At 37.0% G+C, this 25,009-nt stretch overlaps 1 protein-coding gene across 6 annotated transcripts in view; it reads right to left on the reverse strand.

The window, feature by feature from the left end:
* The window catches only part of NBEA (neurobeachin), a 674,548-nt gene that overhangs the window by 103,265 nt on the left and 546,274 nt on the right, over positions 1-25,009 (reverse strand). For all 6 annotated transcript variants that reach the window (XM_070800567.1, XM_070800569.1, XM_070800566.1 and 3 more), the window contains 2 exons: positions 17,523-17,638; positions 3,068-3,180 (listed from right to left, as the gene is read on the reverse strand). In XM_070800567.1, coding sequence (XP_070656668.1) covers positions 3,068-3,180; positions 17,523-17,638 — 229 coding nt within the window. The remainder of the gene's footprint in view (positions 1-3,067; positions 3,181-17,522; positions 17,639-25,009) is intronic.

The following is a 25,009-nucleotide window of genomic DNA, read 5'->3' on the forward strand; positions in this document are numbered from 1 at the left end:
CACAATATGAAGGACTCTATGTTTGCAAAAGCAGTCAGCGTTCATGTCGCCTAATTTGTTTAGGCTGTCTGTTTACCTCTTTTATTTATCTAGCACTAAATAAAATTACGAGAGCACATGTGGGTCACAAAAGGAAAAGTTCTGGCAAAAGGCATACAGGTTACATAGATCATCTTTAAAAACTTGAAGAATGTTTACATATTCTAGTTACTTTAGAAATTGTGATTTCCTCATTTAACTTATCTTTTCTATAAGAATAAACTAAAAATCTATAATTAATAGTAAATATTTTACCATATGCCTTATCTCATCCATATTAATCAAGATGAAGGCTATATTTTCTTTGGTTGGGATAATGTTTCAAGAACCTTTGAGTCCAAGTGTCTTAGTGTACTTGAGCTTGCATTTTTCAGTCTGTTCCAGCCCACACTATACCTACTGCCATAATGCTGGATTCCCAGATTTCTGGTATCTGAGTTTTCCTCTCAGCTCTGGACTGGAGTCTCTCCAAGATGGCTAAGATACGTCTTTACTGACTCCTGTACACTCCTTCACCTAGGACAGGGCTTAACATACATACAGTAAGTGTGTGGTGTGTGTTGAATTAATGTGTGTGAATGTGTGTTGAATTAAAGAATGGACACGTAAATGGAGGAAAGAGAGGAACTTTGGTCTGTAAGCCTCCTTTCATCATAATATCCCAGTTGATTTCAAAGAAAAAGGGCTTTCTTCCCTGTGCTAAAAATAATCTGAAATACCCATAGCAGTAGTTAACTCATGAGGTTATAACACTATGTAACATGCTACATGACTATCTGAATGATAAAATCATTTTCTGTAAAATTAAATAAGGATGAACTATATTATATAGGGAACTACATGAGAGGAATTCTCATGTAAGATGCTATATGAGAATCTACACTATACATTTCATTGTGTGTATATAAATATATATACATACACACATGTACATGTATACACACATAGTGTCTAATACATAGTGACTTGAATTAATGTTAAGTAAAACACATGTTAATAAGATTTTGTTAAAGAACTAATTTAACAGTTTTCACCTCCACATTTATAAGTTAGTTTGGTCTTGTTTTACATCTAAAGATTATACCTCAATCTTAGAAATTCATGTCAGAAATGCATACCGTTCAAACATCCTAATTTCAATAAGGATGTAACAGTGTATATTTATCATCCTTATTTGAAACTTGAAAGATAATTCAAAGTATATATCAATGATTTACTACATTATATTTATACACAATGTATTAGCTAATGCTGATATGCCAGGTGCTCTCAGTATTTTTACACTTACCAATTCAACAACAACCCTATTATTACTGTCCTCATTATACAAGTGAGGAAACTGAGGAAAAGAGAAATGAAATAGTTGTCTAAAGCCTCAAAGCCAGTAAGTGGCAGAATTAGGATCTGCCAGGCAGTCTAGCTACAGAGTTCTTGTTCCTAACCTCTATTTACTGCTTTTCATGTACTTCCCTATATAACATAGTTCATTCTTATTTAATTTTACAGAAAATGATTTTATCATTCAGATAATCCATAATCAGATTTGCTTCTGAAGGGCAGGCCTTATGAATTCTGCCTGACTCTGAATACTTATTTGTACACAGTAAATGATTAAAGATTTTTGTTCAGTGCAATCACAATGGAAAAATCATTACTTTTGCAGCCATATTGAAATTCAGTTGCTAGCACTTTTCTACCAGCTATGTGACTCTCAATAAGATGCTGGCTAACTGATCCCTTATGTCCCTGAAGTATCTGTAACAGCACAGCTAAAATCAGCAATGAGCTAGCAAGTTTGATGGGAAGTCCCATAAAATATAAGAACTAGAGAGCGAAGGGCAGATAACATGGAAAAATTAGTACACAGTCTTCAGCCACAGGCTAAGAAACATTCCATATGTAATAACAGCTCATATTCATGAAGTGCTTCTATGATCCAAGAGCTATGTTACATTCTTTAAACGCACATGTCATTAGACCTTCACAACTGTATGAAGTAGGACTTATTCTCATATTACGAATGGGGATACTGAGGCAAAGAGAATGGCTTCAGCTCCCACAACTATAAGCAGTGACATAGAGAACTTCAACTTATGTGGATCTAATTTTCAAAGGCAAGAAAAAAAGGCAAGAGAAGGTGTGCTAAGTTAAAAACTATCTGTGAGATTAAACTTAAATTGGTTATATTGCTCACTTTCCTGCCTTGCAGGGCTTATACTACACTTTTTCATGAGCTCTTTAACCTTCTCCCCGCCAAAACCAAAAGTATACACATATGCACATAAGCCTTTCATGCTGTTGTGGAATACTAAACTAGACAACCAAGGAAGACAGAAAATCCAGAGTGGATGAGCTGAGGCTTAAAATGGCTAAACTATCTAAACTTTACGGCCTGGCTATGACTTTAGCTGAGGCTAGAGAGAAGCTTTTGGGGCTGAGTATCTAGTTCTTCACTGAATTTCAAAGAGTTTCATATCCCACATTAAGTTTTGTCTCAGCAAATGAGGTGAACGAACCAAAAATTGGCTTTTTATTCTTATCATTCATTATGTATTTTTTTCTTGCTATTTTTGGGACAAATCTTCTTTTATCTTAACAGATCCTTGATAAATTAGTGTGTCCTACTTTCTTTTTCCTTATAAAGCTTCTCTCCAATGTATGTATGTACTACGGTTAAGATAACATGTCTATCATCTAAGAAATATATCGCATAAATTATTGGTCATATTTTGTACTAATTTGAAGTTTCTGGCCTGAACCTTTAAAACCTAGAATATCAGAACAACCTGTCCTTACATATGCTATTCCTCAAATAGCCATTTCATTTTGTCTATACTAGTACTAATTTAACTTCTTATAGCTTAACTCCTATGTTAAGGGTTGATGAAATTTAGATGCTGAGTGCAAAAAGAGGAAACATTCAGCTTTACCTTTCTTACAACACTAATTGAACATACATACTCTGGTAGAAATGTTTTTAGAGTATAGCCTTACAAAGAAAATTGACTTCTATGTATTTATAAGTTACCTTTGATAGATCCCTGAAGTTTCCCGGAAGAGTCAAATCCAGCTCTTCTGATTCATAGTTTGTTAATACCCATGGAAACACGGGGTATTGGTTCAGATCATTGTATGTCCGTCCTAGTAAAGAAAGAGAGACATGAAATCTGTATACACTAACTGCTTAGGAAAGTGTTGACCATCTTTATAATCAATGAGGCAACTATTGCATTGCAGAAGTAACTCTTTTGTTTATTGAACTATGTCTGTATTTAATCAAAAGCACTTACAACAACGTGTTTCAAGTGAATTCACTCAATAATAATATAGAAGTAAGTAATGAGAATTACTTTTTTGTAAGATAACTTGAAGTGATTGCTAGCTATCTGTCATAATCAATCTCTCTTCTTCCTGGCCTAGACCATGTTTCTTAGGCTCCCTTATGAGTAGCTATGGCTGTGGGGCTTAAGTTCTAGTCAACAGAATGTGAAGACAGTTGGTATCGGCACCTCCAGGCTTGGTTCACTGCAACTTGGCACTTGATGCTCCATGTTCCATCTCTTTCCAGCTGTATGTGATGAAGATGCTTCTGTCACGTTGGAAGCAGAGCCTTGTAGGCCAAGCTCCCTGAAAGTGATCGTGGGGGAGGTCACCAGCTGGCCTGCCCACTTGCAGATCATGTGATGGTATTCTATTATACCGAGTATATATCTAAAAATTCTATTGCCAGCACACTGAATACTACATTGTGCTTCTCTTGACAATCAAAGTAGAGAATTTTCAAGTTAATGGAAGTACACTGAAGTCAGTATGGAAAAGCAATGAGGCGAATGTCAAGCACGCTTTTTTTCACTCCCTTAAGCTCACAAATTTTCTTTTCCTATTATGTTGTTTCAGTTTAGCGGGGAGCTCCTGAATGCTAGCTGAATATTTTTTCCTGTTTGTTTGTTTTTTAGTTTTAGACATAATAATTTTTTGGGGGTAGGATACTGAAGCCTGTGGGGCTGTGGCAAACTTAGGGAGAGCACAGCACAGGCTCACCCTGATTAAACTGATATTGAAATTACAAATGATCAGATGAAATTAAGAGAAACATGATAAAGAAACAGGGTCCAAAGACAACTTTTGTTGGACAAGATTGTTTCTTGTAAAAATATGATATGAGAACATAGGACTTTCTAGATTTCCATTCAAGCCCATAAAAAATAGCTATTTCCCTGATATTAGTGATATGGATTTCACCTTGTACGCCTTGTTGCACACACCATATTAGTATAACAGTAGCACAGATATACATACATTTTCTTATCTATCTTCAAGAACTGACATTAAATGATACCTACTCTTGTAGCAATTGCTCATTGATTGTGAAATAGAAAAAAAAAAACACATAATCTGAGGAAGAACTAAATCTGTTAACAATTATAAGCATGAAATCAAATTAATTAATTCACTGAGTAAACATTTTATTGGGTGATTGTTTTATCTGTTCTTATGTGAGCACTGAAGAATTGATGCTTTTGAACTGTGGTGTTGGAGAAGACTCTTGAGAGTCCCTTGGACTCCAAGGAGATCCAACCAGTCCATTCTGAAGGAGATCAGCCCTGGGATTTCTTTGGAAGGACTGATGCTAAAGCTGAAACTCCAGTACTTTGGCCACCTCATGCGAAGAGCTGATTCATTGGAAAAGACCCTGATGCTGGGAGGGATTGGGGGCCGGAGGAGAAGGGGACGACAGACAATGAGATGGCTGGATGGCATCACTGATTCGATGGACGTGAGTCTCAGTGAACTCTGGGAGTTGGTGATGGACAGGGAGGCCTGGCGTGCTGCGATTCATGGGGTCGCAAAGAGTCGGACATGACTGATCTGATCTGATGCGAATCTCTGCATTTTACAACAAAAATACCTATTGTTTTAAATGCATAATTAATGTAGGTGCTTATCATATATGAAGGCAATTGAAAGGAAGCAGAATGTCACTCCCACTTTACATTTCCTGAAATGAGGTGAGAGTAACAGGATTTCCTCTTTGTTCTCTGCCATAGCACTGTCGCAGATGTGTTACAGCTAATATTTGCCTGCTTCTCCACTAGTCCTGTAAACTCCAAAATGTAGGGTCTGAGCTTTAAAAATAAAAAGCAAAACTCTTTTTGTTGAATATTCTGTTTGTCTGATGGATAGCTGTTGAAAGAATGAATACATACGTGATAAAAATGGGATAAATTGAGCCAGATTTTAAAATATGAACAAACATAAGCCAAATAAAGAATGGAAACTGCAGGACAGTCCTGTTGGAGGATGAGGACTGTGTAAAGGCACAGAAGTACACAAGAGAGAGAATGGCCTCGTGAGCATGCATGTTAAACCACCAGAAGGGCATATTGGCAGCCAATGAATGTGCTTACTTTACATTTGCAAATAGTGATGAGAGTAAACAAGAATTTGGAACCTTTTAATTAAAGTTTTTCTTTAGCAGAATATGGAGACATTCTTCTAAAGCAGTCACTGTAAGATACACAATGTGAAATTCTAAGATTTAATATTATTACTGAGAGTTCATGTTCCTATTAATCTAGGACCCCTGATGACTCTCAGGTGTGTTTTCTACGCTTGTACATACACAGGGAATCTAGCCTGGCTGGGCAGAGCTATCTCTAGGGTTCTAAGTAGTTCCCTGCCATATTTAGAGCTCTGCCATTCTTTCAGTTACCATTCTCCTTAAAAATCTATAGATTTTAATGAAAGTGAGGTCTTCCAATGTAAGTGTATTTTCCAAGATTAATTTGATGTTATTTATGTAACATATTACTTATATAAATAAATGAACAGCTGAAAATTATATATATATTTTAAAAATTTCTGATGACATTTCATAACAAGGAAAAACTGTCAAAATAAAATAAATAAAATGCCAATTTACATTAACTCAGTACTTAAATGTAATTGTTTAAGCACAAACAGCATAAAAATAGAGACCATACTTGAAGACAGTGGCTTTTTCTAGAAATGATTTTCTAATAAAAGACATAATGCTATTTTTAGGAAAAAAATTTTAAAAAGAAAGTATACTCTTTACCACACACATACAAATTGATGGCTGCCAACAATCACAGCTCACCATACTTAACCTGTCCTGCATTTTTTGTAATTCACTTTTAATAATCTTTGGAAGATTCTTTAAAAATAAATGCTTAGAAAACTTTGGTAAGTTTTAAATTACTAAAGCCATTTAAAATCTAATAAATACAATAAACAATACAAATAGCTGTTCTGACAGTTACATTAAAATCTTTTTATATAAAAATCTCCACATAAAGGCTTTGCAACATGGACAACAAATATATATTCTTGATTTTAATTAAAAACTCATGATGTATTTAAAACCCTTATGGATGAAGTTGGTACTCTGGTATTTTCCATTTATAAGTTTTAGCCACAAATTAGCTATTTTATTAAACACCTTTGTGAAATGAAAAAACAACAACTGCTGTTTACAAAATTAACCAAAAAAGTGAAATATTTTCAAAGTAATACCTGTTAGGTTCTGGTAAATATAGGTATTTATGAATTTTTTTGGATAATTGAAATTTAGTAAATAACCTTGTGCTGTAATTGGTAGGGTTCCTTTCTTTTCCCAGTAGTAATAAGTGAAGAGCTTTTTTTTTTTTTTTACTAACTATGCTTATAAAGACTTATCTTGGAAGACGAATATTAAATATCATAAGCTTATAATACTAATCTACTCAAACAATAAAAGTGAACACAGTAAATGAGATCTCAAAAACACTAGATATGTTTCTTCATTAAAAAAAAAAAACTTTTAATTAAACCATCCAATTTAATGTTTTTATATGGCACTTTAGTTTTGAAGGTAAAGTGATCTAGAGACAGCTGACAAAGAAATTATAACTGCAATTCCTTGGTGAAAATGTTAATGACAGCAAAATATTGTTTAATTAGATGATTGTAGCATCTGGATTAACACTCTTTAAGAGCGATGTTCCTGTGCTTGTCTGCTTCTTCACACTTTACAGACATTTTGTCATCTCTAGGTCATTAGGAAAGAATTTTTAATGATTTTTCTAGAAGCAAGCAGTTCAAGTTACATCTAATTAGATGACAATAATAAGCCCAACACATGCAGTGGCTAAATATATACATAATTAACCAGGGAGGGCTTGTACATCACAGAGGAAAAAAGTGGAAAATGCTAAACAGGAGAAAAAGGTTGGGGTTGAGGAAGTTGTGCTGAATTCATTAGCTGATCATATAAAAAACAACTCAGAAAGCTTTTTAAGAAACCTTCCAAACCTAACTGGATCACTTACATGAAGCTATGTTAGCAGTTACTCTATTTTTTTTTTAATGCCAGATTTTAACACCTTGTTCATAGTCTTATCTGATAAAGTACAAAATGAGGCATAGGCTGTATCTTTTGAAGCATAATAAACAGAAATTAGGTCAACTCTGGAAGTTAGAGGTTGAGCTCACATTTTTAGTCAAACTCTAAGCATCATTGAAAATCTTTCAAAACTTAATGTTCTTTCAGTTCAGTTCAGTTCAGTTGCTCAGTCGTATTCGACTCATTGTGACCCCACGAACCGCAGTACACCAGGCCTCCCTGTCCATCACCAACTCCTGAGAGTCCACCCAAACCCATGTCCATCGAGTCGGCGATGCCATCCAACCATCTCATCCTCTGTCGTCCCCTTCTCCTCCTGTCCTCAATCTTTCCCAGCATCAGGGTTTTTTCAAATGAGTCAGCTCTTTGCATCATGTGGCCAAAGGATTGGAGTTTCAGCTTCAACATCAGTCCTTCCAATGAACACCCAGGACTGATCTCCTTTAGGATAGACTGGTTGGATCTCCTTGCAGTCCAAGGGACTCTCAGGAATCTTCCCCAACACCACAGTTCAAAAGCATCAATTCTTCAGTGATCAGCTTTCTTTATAGTCCAACTCTCACATCCATATATGAGCACTGGAAAAACTATAGCCTTGACTAGACGGACCTTTGTTGGCAAAGTAATGTCTCTGCTTTTTAATACGGTGTCTAGGTTGGTCGTAACTTTCCTTCCAAGGAGTAAGTGTCTTTTAATTTCATGGCTGCAATCACCATCTGCAGTGATTTTGGAGCCCAGAAAAATAAAGTCTGATACTGTTTCCACCGTTTCCCCATCTATTTGCCATGAAGTGATGGGACTGGATGCCATGATCGTAGTTTTCTGAATGTTGAGCTTTAAGCCAACTTTTTCACTCTCCTCTTTCACTTTCATCACGAGGCTCTTTAGTTCTTCTTCACTTTCTGCCATAAGGGTGGTGTCATCTGCATATCTAAGGTTATTGACATTTATCCCAGCAATCTTGATTCCAGCTTGTGCTTCCTCCAGCCCAGCATTTCTCATGATGTACTTGGCATAGAAGTTAAATAAGCAGGGTGACAATATACAGCCTTGACATACTCCTTTTCCTATTTGGAACCAGTCTGTTGTTCCATGTCCAGTTCTAACTGTTGCTTCCTGACCTGCATACAGGTTTCTCAAGAGGCAGGTCAGGTGGTCTGGTATTCCCATCTCTTTCAGAATTTTCCACAGTTTATTGTGATCCACACAGTCAAAGGCTTTGGCATAGTCAATAAAGCAGAAAGAGATGTTTTTCTGGAACTCTCTTGCTTTTTCCATGATCCAGCAGATGTTGGCAATTTGATCTCTGGTTCCTCTGCCTTTTCTAAAACCAGCTTGAACTGGAAGTTCACAGTTCACATATTGCTGAAGCCTGGCTTGGAGAATTTTGAGCATTACTTTACTAGCGTGTGAGATGAGTCCAATTGTGTGGTAGTTTGAACATTCTTTGGCATTGCCTTTCTTTGTGATTGGAATGAAAACTGACCTTTTCCAGTCCTGTGGCCACTGCTGAGTTGTCCAAATTTGCTGGCATATTGAGTGCAGCACTTTCACAGCATCATCTTTCAGGATTTGAAATAGCTCAACTGGTATTCCATCACCTCCACGAGCTTTGTTCTTTAAAAATTAATTTCTTTAAATTTCTTTAAAAATTAAAAAAACCTGTTGTTTTAAAATAGGTAAATAAATTTTACAACAATTCTATGTGAGACTTTCATGTAGTTTTAAAGATTATGCTTTCAAATACTATTTAATGAGATGGGAAAAGTAGAATGTAAACCTTTAGGTGTAGCAGAATCCTAAAGATTACCACACACAGAAAAATCACCAAAATCTTAAATATGATATTTATGGCTAAACTTAGGACTGATGAAATTTTTAAATTATAATTTTGTATATTTCCATGTTTCTATAGTATATTTGTTAAATTTATAAACATAACAAAATAAAGGCCATGAAAGCATTTATGGGCCTTTAGGTGACTTTTCAAAACAGTATGTTTTCTGAATATTTGATAAGCTTCTTTTACTATGTGAAGTATTTTTACAAAATGCACATATATAAACTATTTATATGCAATTGTATATATATATACACATATGTCACATGAGGGTCTAAAAATCTACATACTGTATTAATACTAGGACACTGCTGCTGTCTGTTTTAGTCTTATTTTTAAAAGAATCTATAACGGAGAAAAGACAAATTGTCCAAGTATGAGAGACCTCAAGAAACGGACAGCAAGAAATGAGTCATAAAATGTAATTCACATTTCATGTTAAAGTTATGGAGAAAAACAGTAAATCTGAGATTGCAAGAGAATTACTAGAATATTTTTTACAGAACATGTGGATTTATTAAGTCACATTGCCCTATATTTTAAAAAACTTGAAGCCAGAAAGGGTTGTTTCATCTTCTCAATCGGTTTCTATTCTGTAACTCTTTTGTTTAATCCAGGAAATTTAAAGAATCCCTTATCCAGCGATTCTAGTGCATTCACATAATAGATTATAAAATCATGCCAACACAGAGTATGAATATTAAATTAGCTCAATTTGATGAGAGTTTATAGAGCAAAACTTTGACTTCATAATCTTATTGGAAAGAAATGATACAGACATAAAATGTTAAGGGCACATTACCTTAAGTGCCAACATGCGTAGCACAGACAGTGCCACAGAAGGTGTGAATGCTATAGGAGATTAAGGCAATTATTGTAAAGTATTTCTTTTAAGAATATAGGTGTAACATGGTGGTTCTCCAAATGTGGACACTGGAGCAGTGGCATCGGGATCACCTGGGGACTTATTAGAAATAGAAACTTTTAAGCCCCACCCTAAACCTACTGAATCAGAACCTGTGTTTCAGCAAGCCCTCCAGATGATTCTGAGAACCACTCCATCCTGGATGTGGGGTTGGTGACTGTGTGGCTTGCGTCGTGGCTGGCGGCATTCTCCGGGAGTTGTAATCATCAGAAGAAAGCCCTCTCACCTAAGGTTCTAAGTCTTTCCTAGGAGTCTCCATCCACTGACTGCTAACTGTAGGAAACAAAGGCCTGGCCACCTTGCCTCAGGGCAAGACATCTCTGAAAGGTATCCCAGCTCCCGGTTTCCTGTGGGACCTGGTGAGGCCTTTCCTGCAGTTACTCTGGGGCTCAAGTTCTCCTGCTCTGTTCTACTTTCTTCACTCCCCTACAGACACTGATCCCAAGGACACTCTCCAATAAACTTCCTGCAAGCACATTTCTGTCTCAGAGTTTGTTTCTCTGGATCTGAGACCCAAATGAACATGTACCAGGATCTACATTAGAGATAATAATTCAAGGCCCAGATCTAGTGCTAGCATATCCCTATGGACAAAAGTCATGATGGTAAATAAACATCAGAAGTTCTTTTGGTGAAATACAAATTAAAAATGATTGTCTAAGAATCATTAATTTTTTTTCAGTCTTAAAAGCAGCTATGGATGAAGGCTGATGAGGTAAAAATTGAACAGCACCATTAATATCCTGAGACAGTGTGGTACAGAAGTTGAGTGATGCTCTACAGCTAAACCACCGACATTAGAATCTCGACTTCACTTATTAGTTCTGTGATGTGGGCAAGTTATTTACTTCTCTGTACCTCATCTCCTCAGTGGTGAAATGGGGTTAAGGACCAGGGCTATTGTTAGGATTAAATGAGTAAATACACCTAAAACACTTAGGACCACTTAGTGGAAACACTAAAGAAAACACTTAATGGAAAACACTTAGAAGGAAACACTCAGTGTTTGCAACATTATAAATGTCTCAATAAACATTAACTTTTACCATTTTTTCTGAATGCTGCTATTAATATTAAAGAAGTGTTTAAAAAAGAAATAATAAGACTAAACAAAGAAATAATAAAAATATTTTTCCTAAATCTTGATATTAAGAGTAATTAAAGAAATGTTTAAAGAAGACTATGATAAAATATAAGCCAACCATTTGTTGCCTTTGGGTTACCCAGCAAATTAAATATAATGTGTCAATAAGAACACTGATAAATCTAAAGTTTCAATCAATTGACTTAAGTATTTACTGAACAATAACTATATCCCTAAAACTGTGCAATGAAACAACATGATTATTCAGTAGAACTGTGTTAGTCAAAGTGGTCCTGGTACAGTTTAACATCTTTATAGTTCCCTTTATTCTAGGATCCTTTAGAGTCCTGCCTTTAAAGAACTTTGAAAAGTGTTCCATTAAGAAGAGATGAATGGATATATATGATATTCTCCACAATTCAGGAAAATAGGCAATTCTAGCTGCTTCCTAATCAAGTACTCAATAGTGGCTTTGGTGAAGTTTCTTTATAAAAGCATCACCCAACTCTTTAATGCTGGGTCAGTTCAGTTCAGTCGCATCCAACTCTTTGTGACCCCACGGACTGCAGCATGCCAGGCTTCCCTGTCAATCACCAAATCCTGCAGCTTGCTCAAACTTATGTCCATTGAATCGGTGATGCCATCCAACCATCTCATCCTCTGTCATCCCCTTCTCTTGCCTTCAATCTTTCCTAGCATCAGGGCCTTTTCTAAGAAGTCAGTTCTTCGCATCAGGTGGCCAAAGTATCGGAGTTTCAGCTTCAGCATCAGTCCTTTCAATGAATATTCAGGACTGATTTCCTTTAGGATTTGATCCTTTAGGTTTGATCTCCTTGCAGTCCAAAGGACTATTGAGAGTCTTCTCCAACACCACAGTTCAAAAGCATCAGTTCTTCAGCTTAACTAATGCTGGTGCTCAATATAAACTGGCTCCTCTACTTAGAACTTCAAGACTATAGCAAAGGAAGAATTTGCAGGAATACATGCAGGGTGAGTACCTCTGTATGTATTTTATAACTTTTACAGGTTGTCATTCTACTCTTATATGAAGGTTCATTTTATCCACATAATCATCTACGTATGACAAAATCCTTAGAATACATTTAAAGCCCATCTTTTTCTATGAGGCTTCCCTTGATTAGACTAGGTCATACTAATCTCTCACTTCTCTAAATTTTTATTACAGTTAACAACACTTGACTGCATGCTTTCTTGTATGTTCTACATGTGTTCATACGTAAATCTTGTTTTGATAATTAGATCTTAAATGGTTAGACCAATCATGGTTAAACTTTAAGCATAAGAACCACCTAGAAGGCTCCCTGCAATGCAGAGGGCTGGGCCTCACTTCAAGTTTCTGACTCGGTTGGTTTGAGAAGGGATCTGAAAAATTGTGTCTCTAAGTCCCCAGGTGATACAAATACTGCTGGGTGGGGGACCTACTTTGTAAACCACTAAACTAGAGTATATTACAGTGAATTCTACCTTCTGTATAATGACACTGTGCATTAAATTATTTACTTTTTTTCCCTGCCATACTTGTTACTACAGCTGTAATCCAATTTTTGAGCCCACATTTTCTTTTTTCTTGGAATGACTTCTGCTTTACTTTCTAGTGAATGCTTATTTCTCTTTCAATTTTCAACTTAAATGTTGCCTATGAGAGAAGCCTATGAAAAGACTACAAGAAACTTTTCCTGTAAGTATATTGCCTCCTGGATTTAAGACTTCAAATGAAAGTGAAAGTTGCATCCGATTTTGCAACCAGAATACTGGAGTGGGTAGCCGTTCCCTTCTCCAGGGTATCTTCCCAATCCAGGGATTGAACCCAGGTCCCCCACAATGCAGGCGGATTCTTTACCAGTTGAGCCATGAGGGAAGCCTGAGAATGCTGGAGTGGACAGCCTATCCCTTATCCAGCAGATCTTCCTGACCCAGGAATCAAACCGGGGTCTCCTGCATTGCAGGTGGATTCTTTACCAGCTGAGCTACCAGGGAAGCCCAATAACTTTGTATATTTTCTCATTATAATAATTATGACTTTTTGCTGGAATTGCTGGTATACATATCTGTTTTCCTGAGTATACCATGACCCCTTCAAAGGCAGAAACCATGCAGTGCTCTCCTCTGAAGTGTTAGTGCCAAACACAGTACATGCCACATAGTAGAAGTGTTCAGAATGATGAACAAGTCGATTTCATATCTAGAGTTCTAAAGGCTCTCCCAATAGCTCTTCCTAACTTTAAGGAATCTGATTTCTGATTCATGTGAAATACAGCTATCAGTTTAATTTTCCTAAAATTTCATATTGCATTGCCTTCTACTACAAAACTATACTGACTCCTAGATTCAGACTGTTTATAGTCTGGCTGTTAACCAACAGCTCCAGTAGTAGCCAAGCTGTGATACTCAAGTCTACTGAACACAGAACACATATTCAACTGGCAGAAATTTGTAAAGCTCTGTTCTTTTTTTTTTTCCTCCCCAAACACATTCTTAAAATTCATCTGGTTTGCTTAGCTCTTACACCATTCACTATTTATAGCACTTATTCAACACTTAACCATCAGCTGTCTTAAAATGCTCCCTTATGTATATTTCATTCACCCGAGTAGTGGCAATGCTCTGATTCCTAAACGTAAATGTGAAGTTGCTCAGTTGTGTCCAACTTGTCATGACCCCATAGACTGTAGCCCACCAGGGTCCTCTGCCCTGGGGATCCTCCAGGCAAAAATACTGGAGTGGGTAGCCATTTCCTTCTCCAGGGATCTTCCCAACCCAGGGATCGAACCCAGGTCTCCCATATTGCAGGGAGACTCTTCACCTGCTTTATACTTCTTTTTACTCTATTGTCTACAATAGACAGACTTTCATATTTACTTATAATCATATTAAGGAAAATACTCAATACATTCTTTTAAAAGACGCCTGTGGTGTATACATTTTTTATGTCACCAAATACAACAGACCACAATTATTCAAAAGAAGTTAGGAAGACACTCAAATTCCCCTTACTATCTGTGTGTCCTGGCTCAGAAACCCAAAGATTGTCCCAACCAGAAAGAAAAGCTCTGTCTATACTGCTCAGGGTGGGCTTGCCTAGTGGCTCAGACAGTGAAGAGTCTGCCTGCAGTCCAGGAGGCCTGAGTTTGATCCTTGGGTTGGGAAGATTCCTTGGAGAAGGGAACGGCAACCCACCCCAGTATTCTTGTCTGGGAAATTCCACAGACAGAGGTGCCTGGCGGTCTAGAGTCCATGGGGTCACAAAGAGTTGGAGACCACTGAGTGACTAATACTTTCACTTCATACTGCTCAGGGAAGCTTTTAGACCAGATCATGATGTTATCTCTATCAAGTCTGCAATTTTTCTAGAGTTAGACAGAGCAACTGCCAGAAAGCAACAGGCACGAGGCAGGTAGTGGTGACAGCTGGAACTGTGGACCACACTTTGGGAAATGTAGCTGACATAAGTAAGAGGCAGTGAGAAGGGACGGAGACTAGACGTGTCCTTTAACACAGCCAACTAGATAACACTCCATCCAGGACAGGCAGAGAGAATTCCATTTTAGAACAGCAAAACCTTTTAGGAAAAATGCCAGCTCCACTGGAAACTGAACTAGGAGTGAGGCATACCACCACGTCTTTCAGTTTTAATTCCAAAAGCTCCAAAAAGGTACCAGAATCTAGGGGGAAAAGTCATACGCTTATCCATGACATATGATAGACCATGAGTCTTGACAGATCTTTGAAGGATAGATAATAGAGAAACCTAACACAGGGAATATGGAAGAATACCACAGAAGGAAATAAAAGAGAACTTTATCCTGAAAAATCAGGTAAAGATCCATGTGAAAAGTGAAAGTTGCTGAGTTGTGTCCAACTCTGTGACACCATGGACTGTAGCCCAACAGGGTCCTCTGTCCATGGAATTCTCCTGGCAAGAGTACTGGAGTGGATTGCCATTTCCTTCTCTAGGGGATCTTTCTGACTCAGGGGTCAAACCTGGGTTTCCTGCATTGCAGGAGGATTCTTTTGAGCTACCAGGGAAGCCCCAAAGATCCATGTAGTTGAAAACAATATACTGTATTAATGAGAAGATTTTAATAAAAAGTCAAAACCCATCTTAATATGCAAAAATATAAGGACTCCAAAAACAAGTGTTTCATAATAATATGGATTCTGGTAGTAAATTATATTGAAAAAGATAAGCAATGAAGAAGAAGTACATTGAGTGAAAGTTCTTATTTTGCATAGGACTGATTTAAAATGTTGATTCATTTTTTAGTTCAAAGGCAACAGAAATAAATTTCAGAAACATTTTTTAAAAAATGTAAACGTATCAGTATCAATTCTCTAGGAGAAGCAGTAACAAAAAGCTTATGTTATAAATCTCTAAAAAAAGTAGGCAGAAATTTATTTAAATGGCCAAAGAAAAACAAAACAGTGGGGAAAGCAAGAAAATATTACAAGCAATAGTATAGGACAAGATGATATAAGACTAAACATATCAGTTTTAAAACATATGCAAAGAAATATCAAACATGGCTACTAAAAGATTTAAAGTCCAAGATAAAGTTAAAACTTGAAATTTCACCTATGGTCTAAGACAGAAGTTGGCAGATTTGATATTCTATCCTTTTTTACTTTGGCAATGATACTTATGTTACATCATGCTGCTTACCTAAATATACTAATGAAATTAGGTTTTTTACATTTTAGATGTTTAAGTTCATTCTACTCTCTATATGTATATAATATGTATTAATTAAATAGCATAACATATTTCCTTTATTTTTAAGTAAATAGGTTTTTTAAAAGATATATACATTGTATAGACTATTATGTGAATATATATAAATATGTCATGAAGATATGTCTATATAATGGTGATGTATGTATAAAGTATACAATAAAAATTAATATATGTAATAAAACAGTTCTTTGGTTGTACCTCTAGCATCCTATTTAACAAAGGCATTAATACTATAATATGTAGTAAATGATTAAAATGCAAGACCATTTTAAACAACTATTTATCCCTTTATGTCAACAAATTGAGTTATTTTGTCTATTTAATACATATCTATATCATCCATATTTAATATAAACCTATAGCACTCATATTCATACACATATAATAGATTATAAAAGAGCTATACTACACAGTTATCCTTTTAAGCAGTGATTCAGAGAACACAGGGCTCTAAATCCACAGTTCTGAGCATTCATTCACAAAAAAAGAATAATTATACACATATGCTGCTGCTGCTAAGTCGCTTCAGTCGTGTCCGACTCTGTGCGACCCAATAGACGGCAGCCCACCAGGCTCCCCTGTCCCTGGGATTCTCCAGGCAAGAACACTGGAGTGGGTTGCCATTTCCTTCTCCAATGCATGAAAGTGTAAAGTGAAAGTGAAGTCTCAGAGTCTTGTCCGACTCTTAGCAAGCCCATGGACTGCAGCCTACCAGGCTCCTCCATCCATGGGATTTTCCAGGCAACTGCATAGTTATTTAAATTTATCTTATTGTAAAAAAAAAAAGTTTTTGTAGAGCCTGATTTACAGAAGCAAACTCTTTGTAATTCAACGTGAATAAGGGCTTTGGAGCCTAACTTAAGAAAAAAAGAAACAGGTACTTAAATCTCATAGACATACTCAGCCACTGATGACCACTGATTTAGCAGAAAAATAAAACCACTACCCTCTGTTAATTTACAAGCATGGTATTGTTAAAGTTGATGGCAGTTACTCGTCATTCAGAAATGCAATCTGATTTTATATTTTCATTTGAAGATTTTTAAGGAAAAAAACATGTTGTAACCCAATCACGCCACAATCCAGGTGACATCTGTACTAGGCAGAATCCCGTTGTTATTCTCCTGTCTAGCTGCTACTGATGAGAATGACAAAGTAGTGAAATTACATTTTCCCATTATTATTTCCAGACACTCTCTGGCAATGGTTTGTTGACTCTAATAAACCTTCAGACAAAGCTGTCAGCAAAGGAAATGGCTGAAGGAGAGTAAGGAAAAGCCCCTTCAACAATAAAATGCAACTAAACCTTAGTGCTAGCTGGTATAGTTTCTGATAGCAATCTAATGTGAGTGCTTCAATATTTATTCTGATGCTGTTTTTGAATCCCAAGGAGAACAATGTATTCCATCAAGTCACATTATCGAGGATTTTGATGAACATAAACATATTATGAGATTAAAGAATGAGATGTCTTACCTGCTATAGTATTAAGAAACATCAAATATTCGAAGTTTGAAATTTCCCTTCTTTGCCAGCGCTGAGTCATGTTGGAAGATTTATAAAGCTGTCGAGGAGTGGCCAGTGATATCCTCCTAGCAATTAAGCAAATTATAACAATTTCTTTAAACTCATAACCTTTATAACTCAAATAATAACTAATATATGGATTTGATATAATTTGATATATGGTGTATCCTTCTTAGATAAATTACAAAAAACATTTTAGTTATAGAACTAGCAATATTTGAAAAAATCTATTACAGAGAAGATACACATATTTATTTAGAATAAATCAATATGAAAGCACGATTTGTATAACATTGCTCCAAGTGGATATTTTACAAGTCAACAAGAACAAAAAAGGCGAAACTGTACTCAAAATAAGTCAAAGTAGCTTTTAAACAACACAGCAAACTTACCCCATGCTAAGATGCTAGGTAGATGGTCAGGTAGCAGCTTATAAGCATTTGACTCAAACCTTATATAATAATGACCCCACTGAACTTTTTAAGCCTGTCTCCCCACAGAGTGTACACATGAGCACAGCCTCTAACCACATGACACATAATCCTCTAGAAGGTCAAAAGCAAACAACTGAGAACTTTGAAAATAAAGGAATATCTTTGAAAATATAGGAATAGAAGAAGGAACATAGGAATATCTTAAGAGAGTAAGTCAGGAGAATTTGTGTAAATTATGAACCTTTGAAGGGATGTGTTTCTCTAAAAGCTGACTGATTTTGTGAAAGCATGATAAGGCTGAGTTTCTAAAACAATCACCACTTAACAAAGAAGTTCGCAAACGTTTTGAATTTATGCCACCTTTAGTGTCTCAGGAATTTTTTCCTGGTGCCCCTAGCCCAAGAGAAACATCTAACAGTTCTCCTTATTGAGTAGTTAGGTCTAAATAACTTAACACTTGAGCCATAACAACTTAGTAGCTGTTTGAGAATACAATATTCAAAAACTGAAAGAAAAATAGTATTTTATTTCCTTCTTAAATAACCACAATTACTTACTAAAGGGGTGCAGTGCACACCTGTTGGGCACTGTACAGCTTCTTAAACCTGGGAATCATACCTGACACTACCATTTTCATTTTCTGTCCCACATGAATTTTCATGGAGTGCCTGTTCTTTTTTTAAACCATAGCAACCCCTGAAAATTAGTTTCACAAAGCTAAGATGTCATCAAAAAGAATACAAGAATGCAGTGCCATCAAATGTTGAAGATTAAAACTAAGTTGAGCTGAGTTCGTGCAGCATTTGATAGATGCTGCTGTATTTCCTTTGGAGAAGGCAATGGCACCCCACTCCAGCACTCTTGCCTGGAAAATCCCATCAATGGAGGAGCCTGGTAGGCTGCAGTCCATGGGGTCGCTGAGTCGGACAAGACTCAGCGACTTCACTTTCACTTTTCACTTTCATGCATTGGAGAAGGAAATGGCAACCCACTCCAGTGTTCTTGCCTGGAGAATCCCAGGGACGGGGGAGCCTGGTGGGCTGCCGTCTATGGGGTCGCAGCAGCAGCAGCAGCAGCAGCAGCTGTATTTCCCTAAAAAAACGTAAAACGCCCTGCAGTAGGCCTGAGATTTCACTGTGATATCTGAGGGCTCCACGGTGGGAGCTGCGGACCTAAGACTATTTTTATCTCCCATGTTTTATTATCATGTTTACATTCACATGAGATCTTAATAACCATGGCAAGAGCTAAGACATATTTTGCTCTTTAGTTGCTAAGTCATGTCCAACTTTTTGTGACCCCATGGACTGTAGTCAGCCAAGTTCTGTTCATGGGATTTCCCAGGCAAGAATACTGGAGTGTGTTTCCATTTCCTTCTCCAGGGGATCTTCCCAACCCAGGGACTGAACCTGTGTCTCCTGCACTGGCAGGTGGATTTCTTACCACTGAGCCACCAGAGAAACCCAAGATATAAGGGTTGAAGAAAAGGAAGGAGGAAGGAAGAATGGGAATAAACTCGGTGTGTCAAATTAAAATTTGAATTAAGAATTTAAAAAATAATTATGTCTAACTCAATGCTTAAAATGTTAACTTAATATTTTGTAGCAGCCTGGTCACATATTAACATTTTTGGAGCTTTCCTAGTTATATATACTTGAGATAATAGATCCTAAGGATTCCATAAGAACTATATAATCCTAATTGCAATGGTCAGGGGAATATATATTTCATACTTAAATACTATATCTTAGTACACTTTTCAATTAACTGGCAATATGATTTTCACAGGGCTACTAAAAGGGCTTCCAGATTTTAAGCCATTCCAGCACCACTATTCAAAAATTTTCCAGGCCAGATACTCTCACTTACACAATTATTTATGCTATAAATTTTAGCCTTGATCCTGGATTTGTCATAGCAACATGCTAAAATATTTTCTGAATTATCAATTAATAAACTATATTGACCCAATTTTTATTTGCCACTATTATAATTATGTGCTTAGTCCAACTTTAACTGTATTACTATTGTAATCATATTCTTGCTAATCTGACTAAAACTATTACCAGCAGTATGCTTAGTCTGCTAAAAGCAAAGTATAGAATAAAGTTGTAAATTTATTTGTTGACATTTTAAACCTAGAAAATTTAAGAAGAAAACTGCTGATACGGAAATAATCCTGAGCACCAGAAACACTCAAAAACCAAGACCTAACAAATTGTGATAAGGATAAATAATGGGACTCATGGGAGAAGGTTATCATGTCATTCTTAGAGTATGAAGTTGTGAAGAAAAATACAGGCATACGAAATGAATTTAGAAAATCAGATTACTATTAGCAAGTTCATGGGAAGGACTAGTTTTTCCTGTTTACTGCTCTCTCTTTTCTACTATAAACTCGCTGAGAGCAGGAACTATGTTATACATACTGTTATGTCCTTAGCATTTAACAATACTTGAACTAGAGTGGGGTCTAAACCAAATGACTTGAGTTATTGGATTTCTATCCCTCAAAAAAATAATGGATAAAGACAGATGAAATTCAAAAAATAAATAAATAAATTCAATCATAAGAAGAAGCAAAATGGTAAATAGTAAATCAATAGGGCTATTAAAAATATCCTAAAAACATTTAGACATTTGAATGAGTATAGTTGGTACATATTTGGGCTACACAAAAATGCTTTTACAACTGGGGAATAAGAAGTAGATAAAATTGCCTTCTGGAAAAAAATACTAAGTACTATAACAAATGGTAACCATTTAAAATCATTAACTCTATATATGCAACAAGGTATATTCTTAGTAAGTAAAGAATCTAACTATACTCAAAATTTATTGATTATAATGACCGTCTGAATAGAAAATAGCAATACATTAACCAAACAATGGCAATCAGTATGGAGTCTAGAAAACGGACAAATTCTTTGTCAGTATTTTTCTATCATTATGCATGGGGTAAGGGTATTGCTCTTTTGACTACTGTGGACCACTTTGATAGATGACACCAAATAGAAATTAAGAGAGTAGGCTATGATCTTGGGCAAGATAAGTAACTTATCTAAACCAAAAACTTCCTATCTGTAATATGGGATAAGAACTCCATTAAGGAACTTCCTTGTCCATCTGGTGGTTAAGGCTCCATGCTGCTGCTTCAAGGGGCAACCATTTGGTCACTGGTGGAGGAACTTAATATCCCTCATGCCACATGTACGGCAAAAAAGAAAGAAAGAAAGAAAAAAATTAAAAAAAGAAATCCATTAAGAATCCACATGGTTTTAAGAATTAAGGGCTGAGTGCCCCTCTGCCACGTGAGGACACATGGACAGGATGACCATCTATGAACCTGGAGTTGGGCCATCAGCAGACACCAAATCTGCTAGTGATCCTGGACTTTCTATCCTCCAGAACTGCCAGAAATAAGTGTCTGCTGTTTATAAGCTAAAAACTAATGCCTATAAACTTGAACACAAAGTATAGTCCCTGGGACTTGGAAAGTGCTCAGCAAATGAGACATGCATGTAAACTAAAAGGGTGTTCATTAGGCTCTGCTCAGTTCAGTGCAGTCACATCCGACTCTTTGCGACCCCATGGACTGCAGCACGCCAGGCTTCCCTGTCCATCACCAGCTCCCGGAGCTTGCTCAAACTCATGTCCATCAAGTCGGTGATGCCATCCAACCATCTCATCCTCTGTTATCCCCTTCTCCTGCCTTCAACCATTCCCAGAATCATGGTCTTTTCTGCTAGCTTTATGGAAATATTCCTTTTGTTCTAAATCTTTGCAATGTGATCTCTTTGGTGGGCTTGCCCAAGAAGTGGCATAAGTGATACATGAAGTCGATTTTCTGGCAGTATACCTGCCTTTGAGTTTGATCATTTTTGTCTGTTTGCTTCTAAAGCATTCTCCTTGGGGCTTAGTTTAGGGTATATTCCCTAGCGTTTGATAAGTGAAAGTGAAGTTGCTTAGTCACGTCCAACTCTTTTGCGACCCCATGGACTGTAGCCCACCAGGCTCCTCAGTCCATGGAATTTTCCGGGCAAGAGTACTAGAGTGGATTTCCATTTCCTTCTCCAGGGGATCTTCCTGACTCAGGGGTTGAACGTGGGTCTCCTGCGTTGTGGTCAGACACTTCACCATCTGAGCCACCAGGGAAGCCCTTGAAGCGTTTGATAAACTCTGCTTTAAACTGACAAACTGCTACTGCTAAGTCGCTTCAGTTGTGTCCGACTCTGTGGCGACCCCATAGACGTCAGCCCACCAGGCTCCCCCGCCCCTGGGATTCTCCAGGCAAGAACACTGGAGTGGGTTGCCATTTTCTTCTCCAATGCGTGAAAGTGAAAAGTGAAAGTGAAGTTGCTCAGTCGTGCCTGACTCTTAGCGACCCCATGGACTGCAGCCTACCAGGCCCCTCCATCCATGGGATTTTCCAAGCAGTAGTACTGGAGTGGGGTGCCATTGCCTTCTCCAAAACTGACAAAACCTGATGTCAAAGAAACAAAGTAAAGAATGGATTCCTTGGTGATTTACCAAGATACTCTCAGCTGGAAGACTTCTATTTGTAGGAGTCAGACATCATCCCTTCCCTTTGACAATTTTCTAAATGTAATAGGATCTTACATATCATACACTCTTTGTAGGTGTCTGTGTGTATATCTGTTTACCTACTCACCCAGCTCCCTACCTCCTTACCTACCTACCATCTATATCTATGTGTGCATGCCCACATGCATGTGTATAGTGTATATGTGTGTTCACAGTCCACAAAGTGCATTCATTTTATGGTCTCAGGACTTTTGTTGAAATATCTTTCGTAAAATACTGTGCCCATTTTATAGCAGATGAGAACTTCAGTCTTCTTGCTTCATGTTATTCATTCTTTCAACATATATGTACTGAGTTCCTACAATCAGATCAGACCCTATCATTGTTACCCAGCCAGTAAGTGGCAGGTCTGAGCCTTGATTCAATATTCTGTCAACCTCCATCTGCTACCTCCAAGGCTAAATATCACAGGAAATAAACAAAACTGAACTTATGAGTATTTTATTGGGAAACTTAATGAGTTGAGTCTTTGTGGGGAACACAAAGGGAGTAACAAAAAAGTGTCTTCAGATAGAAATCTCCAGTTACTAAACATATGCTTTGTTTCCAGTTTTTCCATCAAGAAGAATAGCATTCCAAAAATCTGAGACTAAATGTGGTTGAAAGGAAAATTACACTCATAAGAAATAAGGAATATAGTAAAAGAGTTTCTGATTGTTTTAAATGATTTCAGGTCCTGAAAAGTAGAAGAATACCAAAAGAAATCAGAAAACTCTACTGGTAATCTTTGAAGAATCATGGTCATTGAGAAGTATGCCAGGAGGCAGATGATTATTCTTTAAAAGGAAAAAGTTAGGCCTATTTGTGAGTTCTTAATGTCAATTCCTGGAAAAATCCTTGACTTGATGATTAAACAATTTGTAGGTACTTGCAAAAGGAAGTAGTGATTACTAAGAGTCAGCTAAGATTCAGTAAGAATAAGCCTTGCAAAACTAACGTCATTTTTTTTTGCTAGATTAAATGCATTTTTCTTTTGACTTGTATTTTATATAAGTACTTCATTGTCTACTAATGTCTTAAGTGAATTTTGTTGTTCAAAACAGCAAATATCCTGAGCATGTGCATACACGTCTGCGAATTGGTTTTACACTATAAGCTTAATATGAGAATAGAGACTTTGTAATGTAGGGTAACTCTAGTTGAGTAGCACTTAAAAGCACCTTTGCAATTAGGCAGTGTGCTAGGTATTGTAGATTAAAAGATAAATAAGACACAGTTCCTGTCTTTTAAATGTCTGTAGCCTATTTAAGGGGAAGGTAGACAAAGATTGGTTTTCCTTTCCATGCATGCAGTGCTCTGGAATAACTCCCAGGCACTTAATGATCTACATGGAAGACACTGTTGCTTGTCTGCCCAAAGCCCATTATTCTCTTTCTTCCTTAACAACACAAAGTGTATTTTTTTCAGATAGGAAGTGGCAGGGAGCTCAGAGGTATATTTTTCCTTGACTTGTAGGGGATGATTTGGCTTCACGTTCAGTGTTCAGTGATTGTTTGAGGGGCAGGAAGGTGACTCCATTCTGGGCAAAGGCACTTCTAAATATACTCCAATCTAAAACACAGAATTTCACGAAGTCCTTTGTGTCCTTCTCGTACTTGAACGCAGTTGTATGAAGATGTGGTATTCGGAGCAGTAGTGGTTATTTTGTGAACATGAGGCCAACTTAGAGTCCTGACATTACTGAACCTCTGAGCCAATACTGGCAACTCCTTTTTTTATGCTTTATATTTTTATTTATATATATATTTATTTTTGGCTGTACTGGGTCTTCCCTGTCGCTTTTCTCTCGTTGTGTGCGGGGACTGCTTTCCAGGTGTGGTTTGTGGGCCTCTCACTGTGGTGCCTTCTCCTGTTGGAGAGCACAGGCTCTAGGCACGCAGACTTCAGTAGCTGCAGCACAGGCTCAGCAGTTACGGCTCACAGGCTCTAGAGCACAGGCGCAGCAGTCGTCGTGCATGGGCTTAGTTGCTCCATGGCACGTGGGGTCTTCCTGGATCAGGGATCGAATTTGTGTCTTCTACACTGGCAGGTGGATTCTTTACCACTGAGCTACCAGGGGATCCCGTGGCAACTTCTTTTTAATTCCACCTCTTTAATAAAACAAACCTCCCACAACCAAACCTCTATTGGTTAAACCACTTTTAGTCAGTTATTCAGTTACTCGCAGCCAAAACCAACTAATTGATATTAGTGATACATAATTACTGACCATGTTTTCTACACAGAATAGTATCTTTGACTAAGTAAGATTTCAAAATAATGCATTTAAAATACAAAGATGAAAGATTCAGGAAATGATTATAACTACACCATAATGAATGACTCTTAATCTCAATAAACCCTAAGAGTTTTGTTACTGTAATGAAGAAGTCTTTTTACACAACTTTTATAAAAAAC

Source organism: Bos indicus, chromosome 12 (genome assembly GCF_029378745.1).
Source record: "Bos indicus isolate NIAB-ARS_2022 breed Sahiwal x Tharparkar chromosome 12, NIAB-ARS_B.indTharparkar_mat_pri_1.0, whole genome shotgun sequence".
Classification (NCBI taxonomy): Eukaryota; Metazoa; Chordata; class Mammalia; order Artiodactyla; family Bovidae; genus Bos; species Bos indicus.